The sequence below is a fragment of the Hemiscyllium ocellatum genome, chromosome 11 (assembly GCF_020745735.1).
Source record: "Hemiscyllium ocellatum isolate sHemOce1 chromosome 11, sHemOce1.pat.X.cur, whole genome shotgun sequence".
Taxonomy (NCBI): domain Eukaryota; kingdom Metazoa; phylum Chordata; class Chondrichthyes; order Orectolobiformes; family Hemiscylliidae; genus Hemiscyllium; species Hemiscyllium ocellatum.
This window is the reverse complement of record NC_083411.1, coordinates 101,053,052-101,081,038: the sequence shown is the minus strand read 5'-3', so window position 1 is coordinate 101,081,038 and position 27,987 is coordinate 101,053,052. Positions and strand designations below refer to the sequence as shown.

General features: G+C 39.3%; 1 protein-coding gene across 1 annotated transcript in view; it reads right to left on the bottom strand.

The window, feature by feature from the left end:
* The window catches only part of med12 (mediator complex subunit 12), a 197,583-nt gene that overhangs the window by 137,354 nt on the left and 32,242 nt on the right, over window positions 1-27,987 (bottom strand). Inside the window, exons 6-13 of the mRNA XM_060832767.1 lie at window positions 24,554-24,664; window positions 23,612-23,884; window positions 19,901-20,047; window positions 19,687-19,786; window positions 13,638-13,774; window positions 11,272-11,403; window positions 7,768-7,894; window positions 2,197-2,426 (exon numbers count right to left, since the gene is read on the bottom strand). Of these exons, the coding sequence (XP_060688750.1) occupies window positions 2,197-2,426; window positions 7,768-7,894; window positions 11,272-11,403; window positions 13,638-13,774; window positions 19,687-19,786; window positions 19,901-20,047; window positions 23,612-23,884; window positions 24,554-24,664 (1,257 nt within the window). The remainder of the gene's footprint in view (window positions 1-2,196; window positions 2,427-7,767; window positions 7,895-11,271; window positions 11,404-13,637; window positions 13,775-19,686; window positions 19,787-19,900; window positions 20,048-23,611; window positions 23,885-24,553; window positions 24,665-27,987) is intronic.

Here is a 27,987-nt window from a genome sequence, read left to right as displayed (position 1 = left end):
TGTAGGTGAGAGGGGACATGGAAGCACTGATGTTATGTTGCATGTAACCACTGTAACAAGGTACGTGTAAACATCCTGGACTTGATCAGAAACAGTAGAGTATCACTGACCTACAACTTGAGCTTTAATTAAGAGGGCAACTGGGCCCCACATGAAAAGCCCAGATTCAGAGCAGTGTCTAGCTTCTCCCACATGTGGTAAAGGAGCTCCAAATAAAGATAGATCTGTGCTAAAAACATTGAATATATTCACAAGAGGCCGCCAATGCAGTTTTAATGAAAGAACAGAAAGGTTTATTATTTGGACAAACACAAACTATTTTACATAAGACATTGAAATGAGATAATCACCTTGAATCTCTTAAGAGTTCAGAACATTTACAGGTGACCAAACTGAAACATAAAATTCTTAATGGGCGTGCCACTGTCAAACTGTAGAGAATGGTTTGACTTACAAGAGATTCTAGAACTAAGGGATCACAATCCCAGAATAAGAGGACTAAGATAAGGAGAACATTGGAAATGTTCTATCTTAAGAGAGTTGCAAATGTTAAATAACTTAATACATTCAAGCCAGAGATTGTTAGATTTTGGGTACCAAGATCATCAAGGGATACAGTGATAGCTTGAGAGGTAGACAAATCATGATCTTTTCACTGAACGATAGGACAGGCTTGAATTGCTGAATGACCTATCGCTAACCCCATTTCTTATTATTATACCTCAGCAATTATCTGGCATAAGTTCGGAAAATTCGATAGAATAATTTTTTTTGGAAAAGGCAAGAAAATGTTAATCATAAATGCCCAAAATTATAAGAGGAAGAAACTTTTAGTGTGAAAGCTATAACAGACTAGATGAGCAACATAATTGAATTCAATCAAAGACATGCACTGAGTCACATTGCAAGTGTACAGAAACTGGATTAAGTCAAAAATAAAGGAATATAGAAAAACAGGAACAGTATGCTAATAACCCCTTAATCATAACCCAACATTTAAAAGAATCATGATTGACATACAAGCTCACTCATAATGTGTACTTGGCCCCTTATCTTTTATTCTCTTTATTAACAAAAAATATCTACAAACTCAGATTTAATATTAACGACTTATCTAGTAGCAACTGTCATTTGCAGACGAGAACTCCAAATCTCTATTAGTTTTTGTCTGGAGAAAAGTGTTTTCTGAAATCACTCCTGGAAAATCTCTGACTTTTAAACTTCATTTCAAAATCCTGGACTCAACCAGCAGAGATCATTTTCCTCTATTTACCCGATTTGTTCCATGTGATAGCTTGAAAACATTGATAAAATTACCCCTGAACCTACTACACCCAATTTTATGTAATCTCCTTATAAATAACTCACTGAAATTATTAAATCTATGCAGTTCTCCCTATTTATGGAAGCAAACAACATTGAATGATAAAAACACAAAGTGGTAAATGAAAGGCACGATCGGTACTCAGCTGGGACTTTTGATAATGTGTACACAAAGTCAGGTGCTTTTCTGGGTCAAACATTTTAAGGAAATATTTAACTTCGCATGAACTGGATTCAGCTCATTTTTATGTTTCGTTTCTGGTCTGGATTTTGATATTTTAAAATATTTGTTAGCAATAAAAACTTTGAGAGTTTTCATAATGTGTTTTGGAGATCAGCATTCAATGTCACATTCTTCAGCCTGTGGTTTATCACACAAGAAAACCTCGCACCAAACATGTGTCTAAATCAGACAAGAAAGAAATGCATATTGACAGAGGCCCAAAACAAGGACAGGTTGATCAAACAGGAAATAAACAAAGAAAAAGCATCAGAGCCCAGGTAGATAGGACATGCTACCAAGTTTTCAAAATATCAAAGACAAACACTTTGCACTCTGGAAAAAAAAATTAGTCAAAAAAGTCCTTTCATTCTCCCCTTCCAATGCCACTTTTGAATTTAATACCTCATTCTGAAGAGTGAAGCAAAAAATCAGGTCAGAGACCATTCAATCAATCAGTCTTTTATTTGCTGCCCCAAGGACATGAAACTGCGTACAATAGCCACCAGATTTTCTCGCTAATCAGACAGCATCGCTTACATGATACCATGTCCAGCACTAAGATTATGGCTAAAAGGATTGCTAAAGTTAGAGGATAGAGGAAATTATATTTCAAACATCTACCTCAGCACTATCCCTGATTTTCTCCATACCTCCAGCTTTACACTGCTATTTCCTTCATGTTCCTTCCGGTCCTGTTCTTCTGCTGCATCATCAACTGGTGAACGTGGTCTGGGCACATGCTGCTCTGAGGATAAATCTCCTCTGGATATCAGTGTGCACATGTAGACATTGTGAGAGAAAACATCATGGCGAATCAGCTCACAGAACAGGAGTACCAAGTTGGCAAATTCAGCTTTTTCACTTTCACTACCAGGGTCAGCTAGAAGACAATTAAGGGAAAGTTAAGGACACCAAATGAAATGTTAATGTGCATTATAACCATTGATGTACAAGCGACATTCTATGGATTAAATACATCTCCCAAGTACTAATATTGCACAAAGCAGGCAGCCTGCCAGACTGGGTTTTTGGTTTCTGAGTAATCTGTGGGCTGTCTGTGTGTCAGAAGTAGTTACTTGTAAATATCTCTGTAACAATAATGACTACTTTTAAAAACAGAAGTTTTACAACATAGCTTCAGATTGAATGGGTTTGTGTACACCACTAACTGATTTTTTTTCTTTCTTGTAGATTGCTTTGCGACTGAGCAAGGTAAATAACGGGGCCTCAACATTTGATAGAAACTGGTTTCTTTTAAATTGAAGGGAAACACCCATAACTCAAAAAGGAAGACTTCCGGTTTCAATGTTATTTTAAGTTTTGGGTAGTCCTATGAAATCCTTGGAACAAAATGTGACTAATGAAAGAATGTAATGAACTAGACTGCAATAGAGTAAAGAGCTAATGTTAGTTCTAGATTCGGAGTGCTGGCATAAAATCCTGAAAAGGTTACTTATAGCTGAGTACAATAAAGGTCAGATGTAAATTCATACCAGGAAGAAATTATTTGCAGTTCCAGTCTAAATGTTGAAACCACAAACAACCTAAATCTGAGGTGGACATTGTGGGAAATGAGTGAAAACATTGCAAGACCCCCAGCAGAGATACTTGTATCATCGACAACCATAGGTGAGGTGCCAGAAGATAGAGGGTGGCTGACATTATGCCAGTAATTAAGAAAATCGGCAAGAAAAAGGCGGGGAATTACAGATGGGCAAGCCTGACATCAAAGGTGGGTACGTTGTTGGATATTCCAAGAGACAGGATCTACATGCATTTGGAAAGGCAAAGATTAGAGGTAGTCAGCGTGGCTTTGCACTTGGGAAATAGTGTCTCACAAACTTGAGTTTTTTGAAGCATCTACATGGACTTTAGCAAGGTCTTCAACAAGGTTCCACGTGGTAGGTTAGTTACTAAGCTGAGATCATATGAAATCCAAAGACAGCTAGCCAACTGGATATAAAATTGGCTTGATGTTTGGAGACAGTAGTGGTCGAAGATTGTTGTTCAGACTGGAGGCCTGTGACCAATGAGCTGCAAAGATTGGTACTGTGTCCACTGTTATTTGCCATTTATATGAACAATTTAAATGAGAATATAGGAGGCATGGTTAATAATTTTGCAGATGACATCAAAACTGCTGGTACAGTGGACAGTTAGAAAGGTTATCCAAGAACACAACAGGATTGTGATCGACTGGGCCTGTGGGTTGAGAAATGGCAGATGGAGTTTAATTTAGATAAAATACGAGGTGTTGCATTTTGGTAAGACAAATCAGGGCAGAACTTACACAATTAATGGTCGGACCCTGGGGAGTATTGTTGAACAGAAAGAACTGGGAGTGCAGGTACATAATTCCTTGAAAGTGGCATCAAGATAGCTAGGGTGGCAAAGAAAGTGGCTGGCACACTTGCACTCATCAGTCACAGAACTGAGTTAGATCATCAGATTACGAAAGTACAAGACATTGGTTTCGTGACATTTGGAATACTGTGTACAATTCTAGTCACCCTGTTATAGGATGTTATTAAACTGGAAAGAATACAAAAATGATTTAGAAGAGGGTTTGAATTATATGGGGAGGCTGGATAGGATGGGACTTTTTCCCTACAGCATACAAGGCTGAGGGGTGACCTTGGGTTTGTAAAACCATGAAGGGCAAAAATAAGGCAAATATCCAAGATCTTTTCCCTCCTGGGAGGGAATCCAAAACTACCAGCCATTTGTTTAAGGTGAGACGGGAAAAATTTAAAAGGGACCTGAGGGGCAACATTTTCACACAGATGCCTATGTGGAACAAGCCACTAAAGGAAGTGGTAAAGACAAGTACATTAATAACATTTCAAAGACATGAATAGGAAAGGTTGAGAAGGACATGGGCCAAATGCAGTCAAATGGAACTAGTTCAGTTTAGGAAACCTGGTAGGCATTGATTGGTTGTGCTGAAGGGTCTGTTTTTGTGCTGTATGACTCTATGACTCCAATGGCTTCAGGTAGGTCTACATGAGTCAACTTTTATCATTCATTCGTGGGTTGTGGGGATTGCGAAGTCAACATTTATTGCCCATTCCAAATTGCCCTTAAGAAAGTAAGTTACAGTCTTAAATGGCTGCCATCTATATTATTACACTAGGAATTCCAGAATTTTCAGCCAGCTCAATCTTGTGATTTGGAGGTAGAGGTTAAACCCCTAGGACTTCTGTCTTTATTGTCACAATGCTAGAGATTGTGGGTTGGAACATATTGCCGAAAGCAGTTTGGCAAATTGCTAGAGTACACCTTGCAGATGTTACACACTGCAGCCTATTGATAGAGAGGATAAATATTTAAAGTAGTGAATAGAGTGACAAATGAGTGGACTGCATTTTCCTACATTTCTGCCTATCCCAATAACTTTGCACCCTTTGAACACCAAAAATCTAATTCCGCCTTCAAAATATTCAACGGCTCTACTTCTACAAATACTGAGGAAAATAGTTTAAAAAATCTATAATCCCCTGACAGGAAAATATCTCCTCTTAAATGAGCGACAAGTTATTTTAAAAAGGAGTGTCCCCAAGTTCAAGGTTCTCCCACAAGAGGAAATGTCCTCTTTCCATTCTTCCTGACAATTCTCAAAATCTTATGTTTCAATTAAATTACCTCTTATTTTTCTAAATGCTACAGATACAAACCTAGCCTGTCCAACCTTTCCTCAGAAGACAATCTGACCATTTCAGGCATTAGATGAGTAAAGTTTCTCTGATCTGCTTCCAATAATTCTCCCTTAAATAAGGAGATCAATATAATACACACTAGTCCAAGTTAAGTCTCAGCAGCATGTGTAATTGAAGCACAAACTTCCTAATCTTATGGTTAATTTTGCTTGCAATAACATTCTGCTAGCTTTTCAATTACTTGCTGGACCTGCAACTAGCCTTTTATGATCACATTTGTACTAGATCACCCAGATGATTCTGCATCTTGCACTTCTGTAATCTCTCACCTTTAAATAAGACGTTATTTTATTCTACCTGCCAAAATGGAGAGTCAATTTTCTCACATCATACTCCACTTACTAGATCTTTTCCCACTATCTTAACCTAACTACATCCCTTTGCAACCTCCTAATTTCCTCTTTACAATGTACTTTTCCAGTTGTCTCAGTTCATCAAATTTGGCAACCACATCTTCCATCCCATCATCCAAGTTATTGATATTCATTAGTCAATAGCCCAACAACATTCCCTCTGGCAGAAGACTCATTACATCTTGCCAAGCAGAGAAAAACATTTCTGCATTCTCTCTTTCTTGTTAGCAGGCCAATCTTCTATCCACATCAATATGTTGCCTCTATAATCCTTTATCTTCTCCAATAAGCTTTAATGTGGTACCTCATCAAATGTCTTCTGGAAATCCATGTACTGAAAATGTACCTGATCTCCTTTACCCACAGAACATGTTATTTCTTCAATGTCCATCACTACGTCAATTAATCTATCCTGGAACTTAAGTTTGCCAGTTCATTTTAGCTAGCCTGCTTTCATGCCCTCATAACTGCCCTTACCTAAGTTTAACATATCAGTCTTAGACTCAACTCTCCCTGAAAGTGACTATAAAATTCATATTATGGTCACTACTACCTCAGGGTGCCTTTACTGAGAGATTGTTAAAGAATCCCACCTCATTGGACAATACTTATTCCAGTCCAGTCTGGTTGGATTCAGAACACATTATTCTAAGAAACTCTCGTGAAAAAGTATGAAGTCAACTTTATTATCTTCTCCCATCTGATTTTTCCCACCTATATATGGATTAAAATTCATGATTATTGCCATACTTTTCTGTTGAACTCTTACTATTTTTTCCTTTGTACTCCACCTTACCATATGGTTAGTTAGAAGGCCTTTACACCAGTCTCACAACTGAATTATTGCCTTTATCAATTTTCATCCCTACCCAAACTAGACTTACACCTTTGTTTCCAGAATTTAGGCCATCATTCTGTATTGTACGATTACCATCAGTTATGAAAAATGTCACCAGCATTGCTATTTGGTATTGACAAACGCCAGCGATGTACAATTTGATATGAATAAGAGATACAGCTTCAAACATGAGCTCCGTTTCTGTCTTTACAATGTTACTTCTATTTCTATTGATTTCAATTTATTTCAGATACTGAACTATAAAAATCACCAACTTTTATGGGAAAACAGTTGCATAAGTCACATAATCAGAGGTCAGATCATAATATGATGCTGAAATCATAAATTCCCCAAAGGAAAAATCAGCATGATGGAAGCATCATTACCAGCAACATTTTAAAAAAAAAGCCAAACTGAGCAATGAACTTCACTGACCACACAAATTAACATTATACCCTGAGTGTTAGACATGATCTAACAATGCTTACACAACAGGTTGAACAGTCATCAGATTACCCAATAGATCATTTGTTCACGATTTCCCACGTTGCACTGCATCAGTAGTAAAGTACTCCTCAGTCTCTTATCAATGTGCTATTTCTGTAATTCTGTTATTTTTACAGAATTTGTATCAAGATAAAACATTATAGGTTTGAGCCTTGCAGTTCATGTTAGAGCATGTAATTTGAGATAATATTCTGAGAAACTGTTGCATCATCCAATGTGATAAGAGTCTCTTGCTTTAACAAACTTATAAAAACCTGGAATATATTTCTCTAATTCCTAATAAAATCAATTGCACAAATTAAGTGTTAGAGATGCACGATCTTATTTTACAACAAGATGTCCACTATCAAGTTCCTGCTGTAATCCCAGTCTGCCCAATCCAGTGAGAGAAGATCTTGTTAAATCAGACACTGCTGCTTCCAGTTGCATTTGTATTTCAGAAAATTTGCATGGCAAGCTAAAGCAAATGGGTTTAAGGATAATCATGTGCAAGACCTTATGGTTCAGCCTTCCCACTAACAAAGGGTAAACCTTAGGATGAATGTCCAAATGCACACAGCTGCATCTGAGATCAAAACTTTCAGTTTATTCACTCTGGCTCCTGACAGCGGACTAAGAGAAAACGGTTGACAGCATTTCGACACCAACTATACAATAAAGTTAGGTGAAGTAAATTCCAACAAAGCTCAAACCAAATTACAGCACATGATCTCATTGTGTCAAAAATTACAGATTCCTGATTTCCAAGAGCAAGTTTGTTGGTCTGACAGCACTGCATCACTGCAAAATTTCCTACAGCACACTTACTCAGCATTGGAGCTTGGGTATCCAGGAATTGAAGCAATACATCTTGGAAAACAGGAATGCTGGCACTGGTGAGAGACCCAGATGAGACAGACCCCTTTTCATCTACCACTTCTGATTCGCCACATCTCTAAAGTAAAGAAGAGAACAGGACAAAACATTACTTGATTTACAAAACATAGTGTAAAGGAAGGTAAAAAATCAAATTGATTTTAATTCATAGTACATTTTTATGATGCTACCAATTGATGACATGTCAATTTTTGTTTTTCAGAAAACAGACATTTATTTTCTCTCCCCAAGATTTTTGTCAACACTTGAAACCACTTGCCCTACAAAAGAAGTGGCATACGATGTTAAGACCATAAGACCATTAGACACAGGAGTGGAAGTAAGGCCATTCGGCCCATCGAGTCCACTCCGCCATTCAATCATGGCTGATGGACATTTCAACTCCACTGACCAGCGTTCTCCCCGTAGCCCTTAATTCCTTGTGACATCAAGAATTTATCAATCTCTGCCTTGAAGACATTTAGCGTCCCGGCCTCCCCTGCACTCCGTGGCAATGAATTCCACAGGCCCCACCACTCTCTGGCTGAAGAAATGTCTCCGCATTTCTGTTCTGAATTTACCCCCTCTAATTCTAAGGCTGTGTCCATGGGTCATAGTCTCCTCATCTAACGGAAACAGTTTCCTAGTGTCCACCCTTTCCAAGCCATTTATTATCTTGTACGTTTCTATTAGATCTCCCCTTAATCTTCTAAACTCCAATGAATACAATCCCAGGATCCTCAGCCGTTCCTCGTATGTTAGACCTACCATTCCAGGAATCATCCGTGCGAATCTCCGCTGGACACGCTCCAGTGCCAGTATGTCCTTCCTGAAGTGTGGGGACCAAAACTGGACACAGTACTCCAAATGGGGCCTAACCAGAGCTTTATAAAGTCTCAGTAACACAACGGTACTTTTATATTCCAACCCTCTTGAGATAAATGACAACATTGCATTCGCTTTCTTAATCACGGACTCAACCTGCATGTTTACCTTTACAGAATCCTCAATTAGCACTCCCAGATCCCTTTGTACTTTGGCTTTACGAATTTTATCACCGTTTAGAAAGTAGTCCATGCTTGCATTCTTTTTTCCAAAGTGCAAGACCTCGCATTTGCTCACATTGAATTCCATCAGCCATTACCTGGACCACTCTCCCAAACTGTCTAGATCCTTCTGCAGCCTCCCCACTTCCTCAGTACTACCTGCCTGTCCACCTAACTTCGTACCATCGGTAAACTTCACCCCCAGTCCCTTCATCCAGATCATTAATGTATAATGTGAACAGCTGCGACCCCAACACTGAACCCAGCGGGACACCACTTGTCACCAGCTGCCATTCCGAAAAAGAACCTTTTATCCCAACTCTCTGCCTTCTGTCAGACAGCCAATCCTCAATCCATACCAGTAGCTCACCTCGAACACCAAGGGCCCTCACCTTGCTCAGCAGCCTCCTGTGTGGCACCTTATCAAAGGCCTTTTGGAAGTCGAGATAGACCACATCCACTGGGTTTCCCTGGTCTAACCTACTTGTCACCTCTTCAAAGAATTCCAACAGGTTTGTCAGACACGAACTCCCCTTACTAAATCCATGTTGACTTGTTCTAATCAGACTCTGCTCTTCCAAGAATTTAGAAACCTCATCCTTAATGATGGATTCTAGAATTTTACCAACACCAAGGTTAGGCTAATTGGCCTATAACTTTCCATCTTTTGTCTTGATCCATTTTTGAACAAGGAGGTTACAACAGCGATCTTCCAATCATCCGGGACTTTCCCTGACTCCAGTGACTTTTGAAAGATCTCAACCAATGCCTCCGCTATTTCCTCAGCCACCTCCCTCAGAACTCTATGATGTAGCCTATCGGGGCCAGGAGATTTATCAATTTTAAGACTTTTTAGCTTTTGTAGCACTTTCTCTTTTGTAATGGCAACCATACTCAACTCAGCCCCGACTCCCTTTAATTGTTGGGATATTACTCATGTCTTCCATTGTGAAAACTAATGCAAAATTCTTGTTAAGTTCTCCTGCTATTTCCTTATCTCCCATCACTCGGCTTCCAGCATCAGTTTGAAGTGGCCCAATATCTACTTTGCCTGTCATTTGTTTCTTATGTTGGTTAACTATTCATCTGAAGTTAGAAACTTAATCCCAGATTATGAAAAAACAGATAATCCTAAATTTATAATGAACCATATGTTTTTGGGAGGCTTCAAAGCATTTTGAAACTAATTACAGAATGGTTACAAAACATGAAGAGGCCATGAATCCCATCATATCTACCTGATTCTCCAAATGAGCAGATTACCTAATCACTCCCCAGGCTTCTAACCATATCCCTGCAAGTTCTTTGTTTCCAGATAACAATCGAACTCCCTCTTAAGTGCCTCAATGATCCTGCCACCAACAGAAACTCAAGCAATATACTCCAGAGCCTAACCGACCACTGTTCAAACGTGTTTTGTCACGTTTCCATTGGTCCTTTTTAGCAATTACCTTAAACTTGCGGCTTCTTGTCTCAATCCATCCACCAGTGGGAACAGATTGTTCCAATCTCCCTGTCCAGACCACTCGTGATTTTCTAACCTGCCATCAAATCTCCTACCATCAATTCCCTCCTTCAAGGAAAATGTCAAAATGTCTACAAATTATCTACATAACTGAACTTCCCAATCTCAGCAATCATTTCCACGAATCTTTTCCGCACTCACTCTAATGCCTTCTCATACTTCTTAAACTGCAGCACCCAGAAATGAGTATAAATGCTCCAGTTGAGGCTGAGGCAATGTTCCATACAAGTTTAAAATAACATTTTTGCTTTTGTACACTACACCTCTATTAACAAAGCCCAGTAGAGCCTATTCTTTCTTATCAGCTCTCTCTTGCCATCTTCAATGCTTTATGCATAGGTGTATAAACATATAAAAATATAAGTATCTAAACATTAATATTTCTAATATCTAAATATACAATATCAAATATCTAAACATAAATGTGCAAATATGTAAATAAATATTAATATACAATTAGGTTCCTCTGCTCTTACACCCATTTAACAATTTACTTTATATTCTGTGATCTATCAAAATAAATCACTTTATAATATTCAGCATTAAATGTCACCTGCTACTTGTCGATCCATTCCAACAACATATCTGTTCTTCTGAAGTACTGCAATATCTTGTGATTATTCAACCATTGCATCACTTGCAAATTTTGAAATTATACTAAGGTCTCAGTCATTAATTTACATCAAGGCCCTGAAGGGCACAAATATTAATCTGTAAAGAACTCCAGTGCAACCACTCCCCTTGTAAAAAAAAATTACTTTACTATGAATTTTTCCTTGCTCGATTCCACAACCATCCAAAATCTTGTGATTCAACAATCCTGCCCCTTAAACATTTAACGACTGAAATTCGATCTAATTGGTTCAGCTCAACTGAAGTATTTACCTCAGCTTCAATTTCAGCTTGCCTCTTCTCCAGCAGCTTTGCCACCACCATGGCTCGGTGCCTGCCTGAACGCTTGTAGCTCACTGCCCATTCACACAGCAACGTCATAACAGCATCATCATCTGGTAATATCTGGACGGGGAAAAAGAATAAATACAGAGTAAACTGGACAACTAATTGCCTGGAAAAACAAAATACTTCGAAGTATGATCCCATTTCTCTTCAACTTGGAAAACATAAAAATGTAGTAAAATCGAGAATATGAACTTAATGAATTAGAAACCATAGCATATCTACTACGTCACACTGCCCAAAATGTGCAAAAAGTTTTAAAATTTAAAACAAATGTTAGAAACCTTTGCATGATGTTACATGAGCAAATGAATAACATTATGCTGTGTCATACCAACTCAAATTTCAAAGTTCAATTCACAATCAGTGCAGATATAGAAGTACTCGGCTGGGCAGCACTGCGATGCAGGGTGATCTACAAATGCACTGATTCCAAGTGTATACATATACAATGGATTAGGTATACAGAGGAACCTCGATTATCCGAAGGACACGGGCGAGGAGTATTTCTCGAGAAATTCTGGATAACTGAATGCCAGATAGAATAGTTTAGCCAAGCATCGGGACCTTGTGATCCTGCCGAATAATCCGATATTCGGATAACTGAATGCCAGATAATCAAGGTTCCTATGTATAGAAGACACAGCAGAAGTACTCTCCATTGGTTAATATAATCTGTGAACCATGCTGTTGCATTCAGAGAACCCTGGCAAAAATTTGTATCTGAAAAGGAGAAACAAACATTCCAATTCAATCTTGTGATCAGAATTCCTCTCAAATCCATAAAGTGAATGATTCAAAGCTGAGTTAGAAGTAACAGTAAAAGTAGCTAGTAAGCTTTAACAAACAACATTTCCACAAATCATGACAGATGACCTCAGAAGTGATTTGTAAAAGAAGAGCCACATGTTCAACATTAGGTCAACATCAACTTTCAATAGCAGTGAGCATTCTCAAAAGATATCACATGTTCATGAAAACGAAATCCCATGTTTTTCTGAAAACGAAGTAATATTTAGTGACCACATCATCACAAAAAGATATCTGATCACAAAGAAAATTGCATTTGGTTAGTAATAATAAAATAATAAATATTCACATCAGCTGTGAATTTTCATCCTGCTCTAAATGAATGCCTAAATATTTTCTATTTTGAGCAACAAGCATCAACCGTAAACTTTTCACAGGTTAGTGATGGCTTTGTTGATACAAAGTAAGGTTTACTCTTCGAGGAGAAAGTGAGGACTGCAGATGTTGGAGATCAGAGCTGAAAACGTGTTGCTGGAAAAGCACAGCAGGTCAGGCAGCATCCAAGGAGCAAGAGAATCGACGTTTCGGACATGAGCCCTTCTTCAGCAACCTTCTTCCAGCAACACATTTTCAGCTAAGGTTTACTCTTCTCTACTTCAACAATCAACCTCAACCTTGAATGTGAAAACACATTCTTCCACTGCTCTGTTGTAACACAGTGAAATTGCCAACACAATTCTATTTTTTCCTGAATGCAGGCCAATAAATTAGAGGATTAGAAGAATTTGAAGATACCACAAACACAAAATCTAAAATAAAAACAAAAAAAATGGACAAATCTGTCAACATCTGAAAGTACTTTTTAAAAAGCTGAATCCTGCAGGTACATCCTTTGTCCTATTGGTCCACGTCCATTGAGAACCTACCAAACTTCATTTCAGGCGAATTGTTATGATATGAAGCAGCACATCAGACGTTCACTTCATCAAACTCTAGGCTAAATTCCAATCCAGACCGCCATGATGAAGGCGACTATCTAACCTGATATTAAAAGAAAACAAGCTTCTACAGTTGCTTTATCTTCAATTTTTTTGTGAATGAACCATCGAGCTCAGAAGCAGGAGCAACTCAACTAGTCCCAATCTTCTCTGAGTTTTAAATGAATCCATTCATTGATAGCTAGTGGAACTACCATAGTAACAAAAGTTAACAATAAACCTTCAATTTTTGATGCATTTGACATTTTACTTGTTAATTTTTAAAACAATTCCCATTTTGCATCTCTTCTGAGTAAAAGGTGGACAAATCAGCTAGCTTTCCAACTATCCACTGACATTGAATAGTTCAATAATTGAAAGTCCAATAATTAGATACTAATTCCATGCATGAAAAGTGGCCACATGAGGCAAGGAGGACTGCTGGAAATGGTGAATTTTGATCCTAAAAAGGAAATGCCATTATTAAAAAAAAATTTAAAACCAGGTTGCAAAGTTTCCTAAATGCAACAATGCATCAAATACTTTTAGAGAATTCATGAAACTCACCTCATGGCCATCTTTGTTCTGCCCTGATCCAAATATCCTGTTGTACAAGGAATCCAATGAGTTATTAAAATCTGATTTTTCGAAACTGTGGCTGTCAAGCACCTCCAGCGTATGTAACACACGCCCAATAGTAAAACCTGCACAAATAGGATCAGTGCAGTGAGATTTACAAACATATTATTTTCAACATAAATGAAACAATATTCCATCTGCTTAATTTATATCAAGTATAATCAAAACATTTTTTTTTGCTTCACAGCCTTCATTGCTAAGTCACAATGTACCATATAAAATGAAGGACTAGAAAAATAATCATTTTTGGTCAGGTTGACCTACTTGTTACTCCATCTCCCCACTAATGTCTGCAGTTGTTAAGTGCCCTCTGAAATAGTCAATGGAGCCATGGATGCATCATCATAAAGTCTAAAAATAGGATCTAAAAAAGATGGATGACCTAACACTGACCTAGGCACCAGAAACTACAAGGACAAGTGCCGTGTCAACACTGGAAAGAGCTCCTTATTAACATCTAGATGTTTGAAGCATAATGGCAAAAGGTACACTACAGAGCAGCATTTCCAGGTTTATTTTGTTAACAGTGCACTGACCTCTCAGGTCTGTGTGAACAGCAACTTCCAGAATCAGAAGTCAATGCTACAATTAGGGTACCAACATCAATCACTACCTACAGAACCTTGGTGCAACTTGGTGGGATTGTTGTCACAGTCCAGTCAAGAAAGAAACTAACATTCTCTGTAAGGTATGATTTCTTTCAAATGACCATGCCCCAGACACCACCATCGCCACCTTTGGATATGTCCTGTCCCATTGGTGGGACAGATTCACCAGAGATGAGGGAGCTTCTTAGAGGGTCCTCAGCATCAACTCCCAACCACAAAGTCTCATGGTAGTAATTCAAAAAAGAGCAAGAAGATGTCCCATCTGTTAGCAGCAGTAGTTTCACATCAGCAGGTGAATCATGTATCAGTGGATAGTGCTGGAATCTCCTGGGGTTCTACGCAAAATTCAATTTTTCATTTTGATTGCCATGCAAAGATAGAGAGCAGGCTCAAAGAAGGGCAGGACTAGATGTTAAATATTCTTGGGAAGAAAGTATTGAGAAATGATAGCACAGGAAAGAAATGAGGAATGAAGACATTTTTCATTCATGAGAACATTTTTGCACTGATAAAAGATGATGCACTAGTGGTTCAAGGACATAATCTTTCCAGAGCTAAGGAAAAAGTATACAATTGCTTGCGTGGTGCAGTCTATAAATCACCTACCAGTGGGGCAGATGCAGGGATACAAACTTGGAAGGAAATTGCTGAGTGATGTTGACACTATAGAGTGGCTATAGTTGTGTATTCCAACGAGACGAAATGCAGACTGAGACAGTAGCATTAATGGTAGAGGGGAAAATCATCTTAAACTGTGTTCAGGCAACTTTCCACAATCAATTTGCATCCATTTCAACTTGGAACAATACATCCCTGTCTTTCAGAATGGAGGTGAGCTAGGTTGTTCAAGGATTAGTAGGGGAACATTTGGAGACATTGATCACTGTATCAGAAGACTCAGGACAATGATAGAAAAGAACAATTGGCAATCCAGAGTAAGAATTATCATGGGTTGGTGGTGGTGGTACTGAGGGTTCATTTCAATGGGGCAAGAAAGGAGCTGGGCCAAAACCACTAGAAAAAAGATTGCAGATGAACAAACGGTTGCCTTCAAAGAGGAAATGACACAACTACAGTCCCAAGTGATGTTCCCTCAAACAAAAAGGAATAAAGAAATTCAGACTTCTCTGGATGACAAAGGAAGTAGAAATTAAGTTAGAGAAGAAAATGAGTGTTTATCACAGGCACTAGGAAGAAAATACAACTGAGCACCGAAAATACAGAAGTTTCAAAGGGCAGATAAAGTTGCATATTAGAGAAGCAAAGAAGAATTATGAGAAAAGACTGCCGATCAATATAAAGTGAAATACCAAAGGCTTTTACAGACACATCAATAGTACAAGAATGATGAAAAGAGTAGGGCCTCTTAGGACTAAGAAAGTCAGTTTACACATGGAGGCAAGCCGCAAAGCAGAGCTGTTAACTTAACATTTTGCTTCTGCCTTTAGCAGAGGTAGATGCGACCCAGACCAAGGTAACACAGGAGGAACTTGCATCATAGAAGGGTTCAAAATTGATCAGAAGAAAGTGTTGGATAGACTGTTGGTAATTAAAATTGACAAGCCACTGGGACCCGATAAGATGTATCTACGAATATTGAAGAAAGAGTGGAAGTCATAGGGATGCTGGCCAAAATCTCAGTCCTCCCTAAATTTATGGGAGGAGGCAGGTTCCTGAAGAATTGCAGACATTATACCTTTGGTTGTAAGGTTAAGTCCACCAATTACAAATCAGTCAGCTAAACGCCTCGTGCAAAAACTTCTAGGAATGATTGTTCATGACAGAATTCATCGTTACATGGAAAAAAAAAGTGGGTTGTTTAGGAAGTGCAAGCAAGAAAATCATATTTCATCAACTTGCGAAAGTTTTCTGAACAGAAAAGGTCACTCATTTTAATGTTGTTGATTGGTGTGCATTGACTTTCAAAAGGCATTCAATGCAAGATCACATAATAGACTTTTGAGAGAAGTTAAGATTATGAAACAAGAGATTATAGTAACACAGATACAAATGTGCTGAGATAGAGAACAGACAGTAATGCCAGCTGATATTTTCCAAGTTGGAGGCAAGTTTTTAATGGAATTCCCCAGCGTTGATATTGATGAGCAGTGAGCAACTTCCAAGTTAGCAATATCACAAACCTTGATGATAGATTTGTTGATATAAAATTTTGAAGCAATATAAACCGAGAGAAAAGATGTAGAACTCTGAAAGGATGCTGCTAAGTTGGCAGAATGAGCAGATGGAAGACAGATGAAGTACGTTGCAAATAGTGGTGAAGTGATGCACTTTGGTAGGAAGGACACGGAGAGACAATAGAAAAAAGTGGGGACAATGCATGAAGAGATGCAGGAGCAAATGTGCCTTGAACACTGAGGTGACAGATTGAAAGTACAGTTAACAAAGCATACAGTATTGAGAGCTTGATTAATATGGTATAAAGTACAAGAGCAAAGGAGGTTATCATGAACTTAAGATTATTGTTAGAGATCTGTTGGAATATTAGATTCAGTTCGGGGGGGTGGGGGGGCGGGAGGAGGTGCGCTACTCTACACACTACAGAAGGGATAGAATGCATTGGAAAGAATGCAAGAGAAATTAACAAAAATGTACCAGGAATGAGAGACTTCAGCTATGAGGTGAGAATGCAGAAGATGGAACCATTATCCTTAGAGTGATCCGATAGAAGTTTTCAAATCCTCAAGACCTCTGGATAGAGAAGGGAGAAAATGTTTCCTCTCACAAAGGATTAGCAAACGTCATGAGAGAAAAACAATTTGCAGATGATCAGTGCTCAAGTCTGGAACGCACCATCTAGAAGTGTATGGAGGCAGAGTCAATTGAGACATTCAAGACTAGATGGTTATTTAAATAGAAAGTATGCAGGGTTACAGAGAAAACACAGGAGAATGTTACCAGAGCCTAATGGAGAGCTGGACCAAATGACCATTCTGCACTATAACAATCCCATGATTCTGTACAGCTCCATGCTGAACATCATTTGGAAGGAGCACCAAAGATGGCAAGAGAACAGAACACATTCTGGAGGTCTTTAATGAACAAAAGAAGTCAGGAGTACCATTACTGAAAAGCTGGTTGAGTCCTCAAGGGCACAGCAGCTAGCTCTGGCCTGCAAAAAGTGGTGAAGGAACCATCAAGAGGAAAGACGTTACTTACCTCTTCAATATACCACAATATATCAATGTTTCGAATATGCACCTTTCTAAACTAGCATTGGTAGGATAACTACTTCACATTCCTTGGGGATGGGAGAGAATGAATTCCCATCTTTAGGATGGGCATACTATATATTGGGCTGCTTGACACTATCACTGTGCTAAATGGAATAGATTTCAAACCGATCAAGCAATTTGAAACTGGGCATCCATGTAGGACTGTGGGCCATCAGCAGAACCATACTCAACTACAATCTGTAAACACAAGACTCAGCAAGACCCCTATTCCACCATTACTATCAAACAAAGGAGACCATCCTCAATTTAATGAGGAGTTGAGGAAGGTTTGCTAGAGGATCAGAGATACCTAAAAGGGAGATTTCAAACTTACAAAACCACAACATGGGATAACAAATGGGAGAATGCCTGACGAATAGCTTATGCCTGAAACGGCGACTCTCCTGCTCCTTGGATATTGCCTGACCTGCTGTGCTTTTCCAGTGCCACAATTTTCGACTCAGCATCAACATTAACCAGGCAATGCCAAACATTGCTCAGGTACATCGTGCCCACAAGAACTCCAGCCAATTACCATGCTTTCAGACTACTTTGGAAAATTAAAGTGATGGAAGGTCATCAACAGTGCCATTAAACAGCATTTATTCAGCAACAGCCAGCTGACGTGAAATATGATTTCTACCATAGCCATTCAACTCCTGATCACATTATACCCTATTGCAAATGGTCAAAAGAGTTGAACTTTAGATTTGAAATGACAGTGATTATCCTTGACATTATGGTAGCATTTGACCGAGTATAGCTTCAACGAACCTTGCAAATCTAGAGAGTTGGGAATCGGGGAATACTCTTCACTAAAGTCATACTTAACACAAAGGAAGATGGCAACATTTGTTGAAGATCAATCTTTTCAGCACCAACTCACAGCAGTAGTTCCTCAGTGTCATGCCCAGCCTGAAGTATTTTCATCATCAATGGTCTCCACTCCATCATTACTTCAGAAATAGGAATCTTCGCTCATGTTTGCGCAATGTTTAACAACAGTCACGACACCTCAGATAATAAAGCAGCCAGCATCAATATGCAGCAAAACTTGGGATAACATCCAAGTTTGATTTGTAGCAAGTAAACGTTCTGCCACATAATCAAAAAGTGTGGGTCTCGAACAGCATAACCGGTCAGGCAGCACCCAATAGTCAATGTCTTGAGCGTAAGCTCTTCCCTTTCCGCCACATAATGTCAGGCAAAGGTCACCTTCAACAAAGGCAAAATCTAACCTTTTCCTCGAGGCATTCAATGGCATTACCATTGCTGAATTCTCCCATGACCAAATCCTGGGGCTTATCATTCACCAGAAACTGAACTGAACTAACCAAGCAAATATTGCGGCTGAAAGAGCAGATCAGAGAGAGGAATTCTATGGTAAGTAACTCACCTCCTATTTCTCCACTGCTTGTCCACTATCTTCAAGTCAGAAACGTAATGGAATACTATCCACTTGCTTGCATGACTTCAGTTTCAACAATACTAGAATCTCAAAACCGGCAGGACAAAGCAGCTCACTTGACTGTCATCTCACCCAACTTCAAGATTCCCTTTTCTTCCATCATACAATTACAGTAGTATGCAACATCTATAAAATGCACTGCAACACAAAGCTTCCTCCAACAGAACTTTCAGGACAATGGGCATTAGACATATCTAAATACCGTGACCTACTTAATCCCAATCCATATATCATTGTGACTTGGGAATTATATTACTGCTTCTTCATTTTCAGAGATTGATAGCTTTGTAATTCCCTTCCTAAAAGCACCGACAATCCCTGAACCCTAAGGACTGCAATAATTCAAGATGGCAACTCATCACCACTTTTTCAAGGGCAATTATTGATGGGGGAATAAAGGCTGACCTATCAGTGATATCCACATCCCTTCACTAATATAAGAGTCGCATTTCTTGAGAAACAAAGTATAAACTATACGTTGAGAAGACTCATTAGGTACAGTTGAGATTTATCAGAAAATTGGGCCTAACAGTATTTCCAAGTCTCTACAAATTATTTTACTATAATACTGGTTGTATTCAATATTCAGCAAGCAAAATTTAATTCTTGAGTCAGTCCACTTAAAGTTGGCAAAAAGAAACACCCCTAGTATCAGGAATTTCCATTACCTGCATTGGTTTCTTGACATTTATCGAATGACCACCTGACCTCCACAGCCTGACCTCGTTCTTTAATCTGTTCCTCAATTTCTCGCACTTTAGCTCTGACCTGTTAAAAGAATAAAACAAAGTTTCATAACAATCTGCATCTATTAAACACTTCTAACGTGGAAGGCCAAAGGCTAGACAATTTTTTTTTTACAGACAAGAGAATCTCGTATACCTGTTGGGTAAATGTTGAATTTCCTCCTGGCATGGGTAGACTCGATGGCGCTATGGGTAAAAGATCGAGGGGAGATCCAGTCTTATTTCTGCAATCAGTCAACGAGTAATGCCACACCAATGCACTTGGACAACACAAAACTATACTCTGTAAAACAAGCAGACGACAGTCATTGTAAATCCTCACATTCTTCTACGCACAACTGTCTTAAGTTTATACTAAGAAATCTCTGACAGAAAATCTTTCCCAGTTTCTTCACTCAATTCCAAATTTGTTTTTGTGCTTTGATTTTAGGGGCACCAAGTACCCACCTGTACCTCATTTAAATGACAACTTGTCATATGTAATTTAAGATAATAAGTACTTACAGGCCTTTCAATGTGCAAAGATCTAACTAATCCTTAGCTGATGTGGGCAGTGGGATCATTTTTATTCAGAGTCACTAGCAATGATTAGGACCCAACTAACTTCTCTCTTCCCAGCTTCTGACGTTCCTTCTCGTTGATAAAGAAGGAAAAGAGTCCACAGGGGTGGGCTTTCTCCCCATGTCAAAACAAAAGCAAAAACATCTTTTCTGGTGATAAACAAATAGTGCAAGGAAACCGAATAGGTATAAAATTTTACATAGCAGTACTGCTAGAGCAGTACTGAAACAAAGTCGTCTACCTGATCTCTATGATAGCCTAGATTCATTTTCAGCAGGTGGTTAGCTAAAAGTCATATCTTACTCTCATCCTGCTATGTGGATTCAGTAATTAACACTGTTGCCTCACCAGCCTTAGGCTGCCTGCATGGAGTCACTCGTTCTGCTCTGGTTTTCAATGGGCACCGCAGTTTTCTCCCACAGTCTAAATGTGTGCATTTAGGGGCTTACTTTTCACAGTGCCTTGGGATGTACAGGCTAGGTGGACTAGCCATGGGAAATGTGGGGTTACGGGAATAGGGTAGAGAGCTGGGTCTGGGTGGGATGCTGTTTGGAGGGTAGATACAGACGTGATGGGCCAAATGGCCTATTTCTGCACTGTGATCTAGTCTCATACAATGTACATAATCTCTTTGAACAGACACATTATTTAAGAGACATTAAGTGAGTAAGTAAAAACTATGAATACAAATGTACGAAAATGTGAGATTATGTACTTTGATACGACGAATATATATGTGCATTGAATGCAGTCTGGACAAAGTATGTATAAATTTTATTCTGAGGAGAGATTGAGCAGGAGAGGCCTGTATTCATTATAGCTTAGAAAAATGAACGGTAATCTTGTTGAAACATACAAAATTCTTACTGGACTTGGCAGGGTAGACGTAAAAAGGATAATTCCCCTTGTGGAAGAGGTATAAAACTGGAGGAATAATCACAAAGTAATGTACATTTAAGACAGAGGTACGATCAATTTCTTCTCTTTGAGGGTAGTGAATCTACGAAACTCTCTACTGCAGAGGGGTGTAGAGGCTGGGTCGTTAAGTATATTCAAGGCTCATTTATTGGCAGATCCGGGCTGAATGTCCTACATCTTCTCCTACATCTTATGGTCTCACGGAGTGCAACCTGGCTGATATGTGTTTTTCAACTTCTGCCCTAGAGTAAAAGTCTAATTACAGATTAGGTCAGCCTTTATTGATTCATACCATCCAGGCAACGTCCCAGATGCCAACATCAGCAGGTTATGTCCTTCCCCACCAGCAGGACACAATACAGTAGCACACAGCCAGGAGAGAGTAGCATACAGCCTGGGAGTTCTCAACATTGACTCTGGATTCCATGGAGTCTCACAGAATCAGGTCAGATGTGGAAAAAATATACCTATTAATTATCATGCATGGCCCCCACACCTGATGAATCAGTACTCCTTTAACTGAACAAATGAAGTACTAAGTATGGCAAGTGCATAGATTATACTCAGATCAGCATATTCAATGCCCATCTCCAAAGGTAGCTCAGCAGCACCACCACTGACTGAGGTCGCCGAATCCTAAAGGACATGGCTACTAGACTGATGCTAACAGAACCAACGAGGGGGGAAAATCCTATTTGGCCTTTTCCTCATCTATCTAGCTGTATCAGATGCATTTATCTACAAATATGCTGGTAGGAGTGACCACTAGACATCATTGTGGAGACATATTCACATGGTCCATACTCTTCACCTTTTTAGTGTGGCACTACCACTGTGCTAAATAAAGCAGATTCCGGATAGAATTGGCCATGCTAAACTGCCCATAGTATTAGGTGAAGGGGTAAATTTAGGGGAAATGGTTCTGGGCGGGTTGTACTTCGGCGGGTCAGTGTGGACTTCTTGGGCCGAAGGGCCTATTTCCACACTAAGTAATCTAATCTAAAAAAAAGTAATCTAATCTAATTCAAAACTAGTCATCAATGAAGCACCAGAGATCAACTGCAGCAAAACAGTATTCAACTACAAGCTGTAACTTTATTGTCTGGAATTTTCTTCACTCTACCACAATTATCAAATCAGGGGTTAAAATCCATTTGAATGAATAGTGGCAGAGAACATGCCAGAAATAAGAAAGGGTATATCTGAGAAAGAGGTGCCAACCTAGTGAACCTACAGCATGTGACATTTATCTGTCAAAAAATAGAAGCAGTATGCAATAGACAGAGGTAAACAATCCCAAAAACCAACAGATCAAATCAATGTTCTATGGTGCTGTCACATCCAGCTGTGAATGTTAGACATGCAAATGCTGCATCCTCAATGATGGCAAATCAATGTAAAAGGCAGTGCTGGAGCACTTACAACTAGTTCAGCCAGATGTGCCAAGCTGTGACCCCTCAACCTATACCTGGAAGTCCCCAGCATCATCTCTCAATTTTTAGACCAATTGATTCACAATATATGACATGACTGAAGCTAGATCATTATTGTTGAATCTGTCGCTATTCATGTCCCCGAGGTCATCAATGACCAAACACTTGACAGGTCTAGCCATATAAAATACTATGGACACAACAGCAGGTTGAACGGCACGAAATGTGTGTTAAGAAATTTACCTCTTGATGCTCGAATTTGCTCACTATTTACACAGTGCAAGTTAGGAGTGCAATGGAATACTTTTCACTTGCGTGAATGGTGTAACTCCAAAAACACTCAAAGATTGACAGAATTCAACCCAGTTCATTGGCACTGCATTCACTACTTTCAACATTCACACTCTCCACTACAATTGCACCGTAGCAGCAGTGTACACCGTGTACAAAATACATACAGTAGACTCCATTGTCAGTATATTACAAATCTAAAACCTCCACCACCTAAAATTACAAGAGCAGTAGTTGCATGGGATCAGCGACACATACAAGATTCTCTCTAAATTGGACATCAGCCCGGCTTAGAGTTATATCAACATTCTTTCAATGTCATTGGATCAATATCCAAGAAACCTTTTTGTGGATGTACCTACACCACATGGCCTGCAGTGGTTCATAAATATGTAGCACCACTTTCTCAAGGGTAATTATGAATTGGCAAGGAATTAAAGCCCAGCCACCGACATCTATATCTTGTAAAATTTCTTTTGTTAAAAGTCACAATGGGTAATTATATAGCTTAATAAAAATTGTCTTTTCAATCCATTAATAGAACTTCTGTTTCATTTAGACTATGTTATTAATGTGAAAGGCAATGGCTATTTGGCATTAGTTCAATTAAAGGCACAATAAAGAAAACTAAACTTCTGAAATACCTGAAGCATACAGCTTAATCCAAACACAACTGGGCGATGCTGTGGGCAAATATAAAAATCCATGAATGGAGATTGAGGCTGATTAGACCCATTAGTTGGTGGTGTTGGAGTTGAAGGTAAAGTATTTCCTGTCGGTGCTGCCATAACATGTGTCTGGTGTCCTCCTGTTACGGCATTACTACCACTATCCCCAAGCAACAAGGAGAGTCGTCGGGTGCAGAAGTACGCCAAGCGTCTTGATAGGTATGCAGACTGCACAAACTCTCCAGAATACTACAAAGAGCAGAAAAACATAATTAAAGTCACTAATGTGCACTGGGTGTTAATATCTCACAATTAGATCTATATAGATGATTGTATAGTGACTTGATAGACTGGAGCCACACTAACATTTGTAACAATATTAACAGCACTGTCATTAGGATTTTAGTGAAGTTAACATTTGACACTTAAAAATGTTTTCTTGCTGTTTTACAGAAAACCCTAACATACAATGGAAGCTCAAATAAAAGTTGAGTCCTGCAAATGGTGAAAATTTGAAATAAAAACAGAAATGGTGAAGAAACTCAGCAGATGTGGCAGTATCTGTGGGGACAGAAACAAAGTTAATGTTTTAAGTGCGACGTAACTCCTCTTCAGAACACATGTAGGTTATGTTGTCTGCCTGGAGCCGTATAGTCATGGTTGAGCAGTTTGAATTGATAAATTAGGAGTATTTCACAAGAAATATACTGATACAGCATTAAAAGCAAATGGAAATAATATTTTAATCTATTTATTATGACATCAATAAAATAAGCAAGCCTGGTGATAGCATGCTATTAATTGATAGTTGAAATGTCAATGCTTTTAATTCTAACATTTTAAATTACCTGGATTTATTTGAATAAACAGTACGCTCCAAATGTCAGGAATAGCAGAGCCAAACAGAAATTTACCCACCTGTAACATCAGTGGGAGCAATAACTTAAGGAGTTCATCCTCCCCTGGCCGGATTTTCTCAAAGCATTCTAGAACCCAGGTCAGGAACTCATGCCTATCCAGCATTCCGTCCTGTAACCAAAGTGAGAAAATCAGAGCTACAGAAATGAATGTTGCAACCGTAATATTATTGTTCAAAAAAGGGTTTAGAAACAAGTCATCAGTTTAACTTTAGTGTTGAAGAAATTGTGGTTAATTAACTTGCTGCAGTTTCTTGGAGTCAAAAGAGAGGGAGAGTTGATCAGGGAAATGTGGTTGTAGTTGTGTACATGGACATCCAAAAGACGTTTCATACAGTGCTGCACAACAGACTGGCGAGCAAAGTTATAGTTCACAGGCTAAAAGCAACAGCAGCAACATGCTGAGTAACATAAAACTGGCCAAGTGGCAAGAAACGGAGAATAGTGGTTAATGGACATTCTTTGAGTTAGAAGTAGGTTTGTCATGAAGCTGCACAGAGTCAAAGGGACCCTTACCATTCCTGATATATATGACTAACTTAGAACTTGTCTGTTTGGGTACAATTTCAAAAAGGCTGGTACAATGTACTTTATCTGCACCTGCCAGGCCAACATGAACAAATGCAAAGTGATGTATTTTGCTAGGAAAAAGGCCACAATTCTAAAAGGGAAGCAAGAATGGAAAGATCTTTGAGCCTGCTGCGTCATTCACTAATATTACTGCTGATCTGTTTATTTTGAATTCCACCTTCCCATCAACCCCAAACAACTCTCTATTACCCGATCCAATAAGAATCTATCTGCGTCTGTCTTAAAAACATTCCCTGACACCACCTCAAATGTCTTCTGAAGCAGAGTATTCCAAAGTCTCTTAACTTTAATCTCTGTTCCAAAATGGTGAACATCAATTTTAAAACAGTGCTCTCTACTTCTGGACTGACCCAAGAGAGGAAGCATCCTTTCCACATCCACCTTGTCAAGACCATTCACAATCTTCTAGACTTCAATCATCTGTCACTCTTTTACATAACAGTGGAAACAACTCCAGCCCATTCAAACTCTCTCTCAAAACAAGCCGGGTCTTCAGGTTTTAATCTAGGAAATTTCCTCTGAACCGTCTCCAATGTATTTACATCCTTCCCTCAATAAGGTTGGCACAAAGATTCTGCAAACGTATACAGACAGATAAAGCAAGTGGGCAAAACCTTGGCAGATGGAATAAGACATGAGGAAATGTGAGCATATGCACTTGCACAGATAGAACAGAGGAGCTGAATGTTATTTAAAAGGAGAAAGATTGCAGAAATCGATGGAACAGAGGGATTTGGGAGCCCTTGCCCATAAATCACAAAAAGCCTTCAAGAGGAAAGCAGCAACAGACAGGTTTGTGGCACCATGATTGGCTCTGCTGCACAGCAGGGGAGGAAAAAAGTTGCAAGAGAGAGAGGAGGGATCAGAGTTTCAAACGTAAGGAGAACTGACAGGCAGTTCTGCAGCATCAAACAAAATGATATGTTGCCTCCCAGCTGCCACGGTTAGGGATGTCTCAGAATGGCTGCAAGGTGTTCTGAAGGGGGAGAGTGAACAGCCAGCAATCGTTATGCATGTTGATACCAACGACATGGGTTAAAAAAAAAAGAGAAAATTAGATCCTGCAGCAGGAGCTGAGAGAGATAGTCGCTAATTATGAAAGAAAACTACTATGTCTGCAATCTCAGGATTATGCCCAGTGTCAGGTGCTACTGAGTACAGGAACAGGAAGATAGATCAAATGAATGCTGGCTAAAGGGATGACTTTAGAGTTTTGGATCATGGGATTGCTTCTGGGATGGATGGGACCCGTGCAAGCCAGACACATTGAACCAGAATGGGTCCAATATCCTTGCTGGAAGGTTTCCTCATGCTGCTGGAGGGGTTTTAAATTGATTTAGCTGGGTATGGGGCACAGAGTAGATGTAAACTCAGGAATAAGGTCCAATCAGATACAATCAAGGCATCATATGGCACAGAAACAGAACCTTTGGTTCAAAAATTAGAATACTTTTGGACAGGAACATGAATAAGAAAGGTTGAGGGGGATATGGGCCCATCTAGTTTAGTTTGGGAAATTTGGTTGGTATTGATGAGTTGGAACGAGGGGTCTATTTCCATGCTGTATGACTCTACGGACCTTATAAGTTGTCCATGCCAACCAAGTTTCCCAAACTAAACTAGCCCCATTTGTCTGCATTTGGCCTACATCCCTCTAAACCATTGTTTTTCATGAACCTGTCAAATGTCTTTTAAATGTTCTAGCTGTACCTGTATCTACCACTTCCTCTAGCAGTTTGTTTCATATATCAACAACCCTCTGAGTGAAAAAGTTGCCCCTTAGGTCTTTTTTAAATCTTTCTCCTCTCACCTTAAGTTATGGCTTCTTGTTTTAAATATTCTTACCCTAGGGAAAAGATCTTTACTATTCAGTTTATCTATGCCTCTCAAGATTTTACAAACCTCTGTAAGGTACCTCTCAACCCCCCAGTGAAAAAAATCCCAGCCTATCCAACCTCTCCTTAACTCAAACTCTCCAGTTCCAGTAATACCCTTACAAATCTTTTCTGAAGCCTTGACAACTTAATAATATCCTTCCTATAACAGAACTACCAGAACTGCAGACAGTATTCCAAAAGTGGCCTTATCAACATGCGTACAATTGCAACATGACATCCTAACTCTGATACTCAATGGTCTGAGGCTTGAAGGAAAGAATGCTAAATGCCTTCTTAACCACCGTCTACCTGTGATGCAACGTTTGAAGAATTATGTACCTTAAACCCCAGGTCTCTCTGTTTGACAATACCATCCAGGACTCTACCATTATTTGCATACATCCTGCCCTTCTTCACCTTACATAAAAAGAATATTCGGACAGTCCAGCACATAGAGGAGAAAGGAGCAGGATGAGGCACATGGATGAACTAGAAAGCTACGCCTCATCTTCCACCTCGGAACACTTCAACCCCAGGACATCAATGTGGACTTCACCAGTTTTCTTATTTCCCCTCCCCCTACCTTACCCCAGTTCCAACCTTCCAGCTCAGCACTGTCCTCATGATCTGTCCTCCCTGCCAATCTCCCTTCCCACTTATCTGCTCCACCCTACTCTCTGACCTATCACCTCCATCCCCACCTCTCCACCTTGGAGGCTCCCTGCCTCCATTCCTGATGAAGGGTTTTTGCTGAAACATTGATTTTCCTACTCCTCAGATGCTGCCTGACTTGCTGTGCTTTTCCAGCACCACTCTAATCTAAACTCTGGTTTCCAGCATCTGCAGTCCTCACTTCTAACTAGAAAGCTCAACTGTACCTATTTTAATGCAAGGAACATGACTGGTAAGGCAGAAGAATTTAGAGCACTGATCACTTGGAAATAGGATATTGTTGTGACTGCAGAGA